This window comes from Schistocerca nitens, chromosome 7 (genome assembly GCF_023898315.1).
Source record: "Schistocerca nitens isolate TAMUIC-IGC-003100 chromosome 7, iqSchNite1.1, whole genome shotgun sequence".
NCBI classification, from domain to species: domain Eukaryota; kingdom Metazoa; phylum Arthropoda; class Insecta; order Orthoptera; family Acrididae; genus Schistocerca; species Schistocerca nitens.
Window position 1 is genome coordinate 565,595,554 of NC_064620.1, and position 8,573 is coordinate 565,604,126.

The following is an 8,573-nucleotide window of genomic DNA, read 5'->3' on the forward strand; positions in this document are numbered from 1 at the left end:
TGGCGGTTCGAGTGGTGGTTCCATGGCTTCTCGGCAAGGGAATTAAGATGGTCATGTCATTTTGGCTTCTGTATGTTATTCATGTGCAAGTCAGAGACACAGCAAGTTATGTTATTGTTAAACAATCTTTGGTCTTATTGTGGCACAGTTTTTGCCTCCCTGCAGTGTGATACGTTCTTAGTTGAGGTGTGGAAGGTGACAGACGTATTTAGTAGAGCTGTGTTGATTGACTTGTGATGGTGTCTGTTAAACGAACAAAATTTATTGTAAAGGACAGCAAGGATGAATATGATGTAGATATTGGAAATCGAAAAGGATATAAATTTTGAATAATGTTATTATTTTTGAAGAGAGGAAGTTTGAGGTAAGGCTGTAGCACTGCGCAGTTAGGAATGATTATTGTCAACTAGTTAATTTGCTCAAAGCCGAGAGAAAGACCACCCCAATTCCCCATGTATTAAGACGTCAAATGATTAAGCTGTTCGGTTTTGTATAGAAATTCTCTGTTAACGTTGTACCACTTCCGAAAGTCGTGCTTGGGTAGCTCAGATGGTAGAGCACTTGCCCGCGGGAGGCTAAGATCCCTCCTCCGAGTATCGGTCCGGCACACAGTTTAAGCCCGCCCGGCTAGCCGCGCGGTCTAACGCGCTGATTCCCGAGCGGGAAGGCGTACCGGTCCCCGGCGGATTAGTGGCGAGATCCGGTGTGCCGGCCAGTCTGTGGATGGTTTTTAAGGCGGCTTTCCATCTGTCTCGGCGAATGCGGTCTCGTTCCCGTCATTCCGCCTCAGTTACACTATGTCGGCGATTTCTGCGGAAACACTTTCTCCACGTATGCGTACATCATAATTACTCTACCACGCAAGCATTTGGGGTTACACTCATCCGGCATGAGACGTTCCCGGGGAGGTCCAGTGGGGGCCGAACCGCAAATAACCCTCGGTTCGGTGTGGGGCGGCGGTGGGGTTGGTGGACTGCTGTGGCCTGTTGTGGGGTTGGGAACCGCTGAGTCCTACATCTACATCTAGATGGTTACTCTGCAAATCACACTTCAGTGCCTGGCAGAGGGTTCATCGAACCATTTTCATACTACTTCTCTACCATTCCAATCTCAAATGGCGCGTAGGAAATCTTTCCGTTCGAGCTCTGATTTCTCTTATTTTATTATGATGATCATTTCTCCTTAGGTTGGTGGATGCCAACAAAATATTTTCGCATTCGGATGAGAAAGTTGGTGATTGAAATTTCGTAAATACACTCCTGGAAATTGAAATAAGAACACCGTGAATTCATTGTCCCAGGAAGGGGAAACTTTATTGACACATTCCTGGGGTCAGATACATCACATGATCACACTGACAGAACCACAGGCACATAGACACAGGCAACAGAGCATGCACAATGTCGGCACTAGTACAGTGTATATCCACCTTTCGCAGCAATGCAGGCTGCTATTCTCCCATGGAGACGATCGTAGAGATGCTGGATGTAGTCCTGTGGAACGGCTTGCCATGCCATTTCCACCTGGCGCCTCAGTTGGACCAGCGTTCGTGCTGGACGTGCAGACCGCGTGAGACGACGCTTCATCCAGTCCCAAACATGCTCAATGGGGGACAGATCCGGAGATCTTGCTGGCCAGGGTAGTTGACTTACACCTTCTAGAGCACGTTGGGTGGCACGGGATACATGCGGACGTGCATTGTCCTGTTGGAACAGCAAGTTCCCTTGCCGGTCTAGGAATGGTAGAACGATGGGTTCGATGACGGTTTGGATGTACCGTGCACTATTCAGTGTCCCCTCGATGATCACCAGTGATGTACGGCCAGTGTAGGAGATCGCTCCCCACACCATGATGCCGGGTGTTGGCCCTGTGTGCCTTGGTCGTATGCAGTCCTGATTGTGGCGCTCACCTGCACGGCGCCAAACACGCATACGACCATCATTGGCACCAAGGCAGAAGCGACTCTCATCGCTGAAGACGACACGTCTCCATTCGTCCCTCCATTCACGCCTGTCGCGACACCACTGGAGGCGGGCTGCACGATGTTGGGGCGTGAGCGGAAGACGGCCTAACGGTGTGCGGGACCGTAGCCCAGCTTCATGGAGACGGTTGCGAATGGTCCTCGCCGATACCCCAGGAGCAACAGTGTCCCTAATTTGCTGGGAAGTGGCGGTGCGGTCCCCTACGGCACTGCGTAGGATCCTACGGTCTTGGCGTGCATCCGTGCGTCGCTGCGGTCCGGTCCCAGGTCGACGGGCACGTGCACCTTCCGCCGACCACTGGCGACAACATCGATGTACTGTGGAGACCTCACGCCCCACGTGTTGAGCAATTCGGCGGTACGTCCACCCGGCCTCCCGCATGCCCACTATACGCCCTCGCTCAAAGTCCGTCAACTGCACATACGGTTCACGTCCACGCTGTCGCGGCATGCTACCAGTGTTAAAGACTGCGATGGAGCTCCGTATGCCACGGCAAACTGGCTGACACTGACGGCGGCGGTGCACAAATGCTGCGCAGCTAGCGCCATTCGACGGCCAACACCGCGGTTCCTGGTGTGTCCGCTGTGCCGTGCGTGTGATCATTGCTTGTACAGCCCTCTCGCAGTGTCCGGAGCAAGTATGGTGGGTCTGACACACCGGTGTCAATGTGTTCTTTTTTCCATTTCCAGGAGTGTAGATCTCGCCGCAAAGAAAACCGCCTTTGTTTCAGTGACTGCCACCCCAACTCGCGTGTAACATCAGTGACACTCTCACCCCTATTGCGTGATAACACGAAACGAGCTGCCCTCCTTTGCACTTTTTCGATGTCCTCCGTCAATCCTACCTGGTAAGGATCCCATAACGCGCAGCAATATTCCAGCAGAGGACGGACAAGTGTAATGTAGGGTGTCACTTTCGTGGGTTTGTCGCATCTTCTAAGTGTTCTGCCAACAACGCGCAGTCTTAGTTTCGCCTTCCCCACAATATTATCTATGTGGTCTTTCCAATTTAAGTTGCTCGTAGTTGTAATTCCTAGGTATTTAGTCGAACTGACAGCCCTTAGATTCGTGCAATTTATCGAATACCCTAAATTTATCGGATTTCTTTTAGTACCCATGTGGATGACCTCGCACTTTCCTTTGTTTAGTGTTAATTGCCACTTTTCGAACCATACAGAATTTCTCTCTAGATCATTTTGTAATTGAAATTAATCGTCTGATGATTTTACTAGACGGTAAATTACAGCGTCGTCTGCAAACAATCTAAGGGGGCTGCTCAGCTTATCACCTAGATCATTTATGTAAATCAGGAACAGCAGAGGGCCCAGTTCACTACCTTGCTGAGCGCCAGATATCACTTCTGTTCTACTCGATGATTTTCCGTCTATCACAACGAACTGTGGCCTCTCTGAGAGGGCGACGGCGGGACGAAGCCTCTCCGTCGTTTTTAGGTCCTCGGTTTAATACACGATACACCTCTTTCGAATCATTGTTCACTTCGTTAAGCATAGTGCTGTTCAGACCAATGTCAAGTGCGAAGATCGCGCCTTCATTCTAAAGTCGTTGTCTTGGAATATCATTTCCAGAGAATAGCTACTCTCCCTACTCACGATGCGTTCCAAGATGCTATGTCAGGATTTTGTGACATGATCCAACTGACATGTTACATTCTTTCGCAACCTCTCTGACTGTCAGTCTTCGACTGGCACCCACAATTTCGGTTACGTTACTGATATGAGCGTCATCGATAGACGTCAAAGGTTGACTTCCGTCCGGCCATTCTTAAACCGCGTGAACCATTCGTAACGCCGAGATCGGCTTCAGCACTGATCACATTAGGCTTCCTGCATCATTTGGTATGTCTCTCTAAATGTTTTCTTGAGTTTAAAGCAAAACGTAATGCAGACGCGTTGATTCTCTAACTCTGGTATCTAGAAATTCGCGAATTTTGCGACACAATGCTCTACGCATAGAGCACTGAACAGTAACTGACAGACATACGACAATGAAATTTCCGGCAGTTACACATGAGACAGGCGTATGCAGCGATGCCAGCTGCATGGCGCTCCAGCACGCCATTCACGCGAAATTACGAATGTTCTGGAATTTTTTGAACAGACCTAGTATGTTTTTAGGATGTGTCAAGCAGCTGTCTGGGAGATCGGCCGCAACTGAGCTGTTACTTCAATTGCGTAAGTCACGTGCTGCAGGCCCTTCGATTGCCTACGCTTTTGTTGCTCGTAAAAGCGGTTGGTAACGCCCTCAGTCTGCCTCACACACGTTAAATTGTTTCAAATTTTCTGTTCTCTGCGACTACGCAAATTAATGAAATAGTAATTCCCTTTGGTTGCTTCACAGCTACATTTGTAAGGCTAAGATCAATACTAATTTTAGCTGCCGAGAGTTCTTCCGGGTAGTATGGCAAGACTCAGCACAACCAGGAGCGCCTCCGAAGATGTCCAACGTAGCTTTGGACGAAACGTCAAGGATAAAAGAGTTCCATGGACCACGGCCATACAACCCGGAAGAATTCTCGTCAGCTGAAACATCCGGTCGTGAAAGCCTTCATTGTTTGAAAATTAATTTTGTCATCTGTGTGACTGATATTTGTAGATGCTAGAGTCTGCTATTTTAAAGTTACTCTTTTCTATGGTTACGCTTTTGGCGAAGTATTAATTCCCTTTAGCTACTTCACAGCCGGAATATAAAGTTTTAGACTTTTTTATACTAATTTTCCCATTTATGTGACTCCTGTTCGTTGACGCAAAAGTCTGCTCCACAGGCTGTGCTCTCTGGTGGGGCAACGTTACCCTGTGATTACTTTACATCTGTCCATGTAATTTTTTTCTAGTTTTTGCTAGCAGTTCTATCTACCAGTTCTGGTAATTACTGATTTTACAGTCTACCCGTCAGCTTCACTGATATTATTTCAAGTTTGGGGCATCTGTTAACGAATATTACAGAAAAGAAGAAATATTGCTTTAACTTTTCTAGTGGACATAATAGCGAGATAACATTCCCCATGGCTGCTTCGCGGCCGTGTATTTAAATTTACTACTACTAATTTTTTCATCTATGAACTTATTGGCGCTACTGTCTATTCTCTCAGACGTATGTATTATTTCCAGTGCCAGGTATCTGCTGATGTATTTCAGAAATTGTTGTTTGAGGAACTTTTGGCAAAATTTGGGTGCGAACAAGTGATACTTGAACGAGATTTTCCCTCTGCAGCGGAGTGTGTGCTGATATGAAACTTCGCCGTGCTTGGGTAGCACTTGCCCAAGAAAGGCAAAGGCCCCGGTCTCGAGACTCAGTCCGATACACACTTTTAATCTGGCAGGAGTCCGCCTCCGGTAGCTGAATGGTCGCAGTCGGCTTTCAGCCGTGTTATAGTGCGGACGGGCTCGGCGCGCCGGGCAGTGCTCCGCAGGTGTTGTTGTTTACCCGCTAGCGCGCGGTCGCGTCGTTGTCTTGCCGTAAAGTACGTGTACCGACCCGACATGGCGTTCTCATATCGAAAAGCTACAATCAAACTAACGTTCAACGCATCGTACACGAGACCGAAGGCCCATGAAATTGAACGGTTTCTACGAGACATCATGCACATCGAACCACAAGAACTGATAGGAATTCATCTGTCTATTGTAACCAGCACAGTGTACCTCAAACTGATTGACGAAGCGGCCTGCGACAGACTACTCCAACGATCTGCAAACGGCTTTCGCTTCTGTCACGCAGACGGTAACGTGAGCGTGGTAGGAGTTGACCATGCTGGTCTGGGGGTGCGTACCGTGCGCATCTTTGAACTACCGTTCGAAGTTCCTGCCAACCTAGTCGTTGATGCGCTGCGGCCATACGGCACAGTTCTGAGCCACACGGAGGAGAAATGGAACACATTCGAAACGTACCCTGTCCTTAACGGGGTACGGCAAGTGCGCATAGAACTTAAGAAGCACGTTCCATCGTATATTTTCGTTGGTGGCTGCCGCGCAATTGTTATATATGATGGACAACCGAGGACCTGCTCGGGCTGCGGCCAGGAGGGCCATGTTAGAACTGAGTGTCTGCAGCGCCGCCTCGTTCAGGTGCCCCGCAATGAACTTCCCCAACGATCCACTATGACCTCTCTCCCGCTAACATATGTGGAGGCGGCACGACATGATGTGATGGATGATCAAAACCTGCTCCCTCCTCAAGCCGCTGCCAGCTCCGTTGGAGAGTCAGAGCCGTCGACGACGCCGCAGCCCAACGGTGCAGAGGTTCCTACAGCCTCCGCCCACCGCAGCGTCGTGGGCACCCAGCCACCGTCACTGTCGGGATCAGACACAGGGGTTCCTAGCGACCGAGACTGTGTCGAGCCCCGCCCTCCAGTGGATGTCGAATCTCGGACCCGACAGCAAAAATCACCCAAGCGACACAAGAAGAGGCGATTGTCCGCTGACGAACAGGACAGGAATGTGAAGCCGGCGGAAGACATCGACTTCGTTGACTCGCCCACAATTGCAACGGACTCCAGTGGCATCATTCACCAGAAGGTGCCTGAAGACAGGGAACACTCTCCTAAATCTGGTGGCCCAGAAAACGATGCGCACTGCGTCGACTCCCAAAATGTGGGCTCCTGTGAAAGCGTCCAGCCCCCAATGACATCACAATCGTCTCTTGGTGATTGGGCAGACGATATGGAGGCAGATGATGCACAGCAAACATCGATATCTCCACCAGAGCCCATGGCTGACATTGAGCCCGGAGGGCTCTGCCAGTCAGGGACTCCTACGGCACAGTAATGCACAGCATGCAGATGGATGGCTGTGTGGTGTGCGAGATCACTGTGGGATTGCACCGGCACACTGCCTCCGCCACTTGATATGTCTCAGTCATACCGTGTGGGAACAGTCAATGTAAATGGTGTCCACTCCACTGTCAAGACCCGCATGTTGCACGACATGATCAGAGCGGCAGACTTGGACATTGCCCTTCTCCAGGAGGTCCGTCCCGAGCTGTGTTTAGACCTATATGGCTACACCACGTACAGCCTACCCGTAGGTGATGGCGCAGGAGGAACGGCCATCCTTCTCCGAGATGGCATAGACGCGACGGACGCAACGTACTTGCCGAACGGGCGAGGCATCGCACTCACGCTTGGCGCAGTGCGCCTCATTAACGTCTACGCTCCCTCCGGTAATTCGCACCGTGGTGACAGGCATGTCTTCTATTCGGAGGAGTTGGCCCCACTTTTGCAAGGAAATATGGACCATTACATTGTGGGCGGCGATTTTAACAGTGTTCTGCGGCCCGAGGACCAGATACCGCATTACGTCCCATGCCCGGCTCTACAAGCATTGATACGTGACCTCGCGCTCCACGACACATGGCTCTTACATCATGCGACCCAGAGTGGATATACGCACTTTACCAGCCATTCTGCTAGTCGTCTGGACCGGATATACGTCTCGCGTGCCCTCCGCACAGCAACCCGTGATGCAGAACTCTGGCCGACGGCCTTCACGGACCATCTCGCGTACATCTGCACTGTCACCTTGCCCCGACAACTCACAAGACGTAGCAGGGGCCCGTGGACGCTGAACGTCTCCCTCCTTCGCGAGGAAGCGTGTCGGCGAGCAGTCACTGACACGTGGCGTCGATGTATCAGGCGCCTGCCTATGTATGCTTCCACGTTGCTGTGGTGGCTGGGATGTGTCAAACCTGCCCTCCGAAAGACCTTGATGGCCTACGGGCGTGACAGATCGAACTGGCAAAGGGCAACATCGGAATTTTACTATACAGCGTTACGTGAGCTGGCGACGCAACCGCCGTCTCCCGAACGTCAGATGTCCGTACAACGCATCAAAGCTCGTCTACTTCGCATCAGGACAGAGCAGCTAGACGGTGTCCGCATCCGTGCGCGAGTGCAAGACTGTATCCCCAACGAAACAGCGTCAGTGTATCACATTGTGCGCGAGAGGCGCCACCGCAAACGTCAGCTCATTACGGCGGTAAACACGGAGGACGGCGGGCGCGCAGTGACACAAACGGACATCGCGCACACGTTCGCCAGACACTATGGGACCTTGTACATGGAAGATCCGCGAAATGTACGTGATTATGACGAGCTGTTGCACGATTTTCCCGCCCCTCGGGACGTGGCACCCGATGATAGTCTGCTGCTGCCCATTACACCCGACGAGCTGACATCGGCCTTGGCACGTGGAGCACCGAACAAGTCGCCTGGACCGGACGGTTTACCCCTGGAATTCTACCGCACTTTTTACCACCTTATGGGTGACAAGTGGCTCCAAATGTTTCAAGACCTGATCCGCCCTGATTTCACTGTCCCCACAGACTTCACAGAAGGCATCTTGATCCCAGTTCCGAAACCGAATGGTGGTTGTAGGTGGCAGGATTTTCGCCCACTCACACTCCTCAACAACGACTACAAGATCTTCGCCCGTATCCTCCGCGCGCGTCTCCACACCGCTATCGGGAAAGCCATCCACACCGATCAGACATGTTTAGGTGGTGTCAGCAACATTCATACGGCGCTAGGAGCATACCGCGACGTAATTGCTTTGACGGCGGCCTGCAAAATTCGAGG

General features: G+C 51.1%; 1 protein-coding gene across 1 annotated transcript; it reads left to right on the forward strand.

Annotated features, from left to right (window-relative positions):
- The first annotated feature begins 6,099 nt into the window (after positions 1 to 6,099).
- On the forward strand, positions 6,100 to 6,765 carry LOC126195749 (uncharacterized). Its single transcript, XM_049934376.1, has one exon. It carries the CDS (start codon positions 6,100 to 6,102, stop codon positions 6,763 to 6,765), a length of 666 nt encoding a protein of 221 aa, XP_049790333.1.
- Positions 6,766 to 8,573: the final 1,808 nt, after the last annotated feature.

Coding starts and splice junctions, on each gene's coding strand:
- LOC126195749 (XM_049934376.1), top strand. CDS start 6,100: ATGACCTCTCTCCCGCTAACATATGTGGAGGCGGCACGACATGATGTG.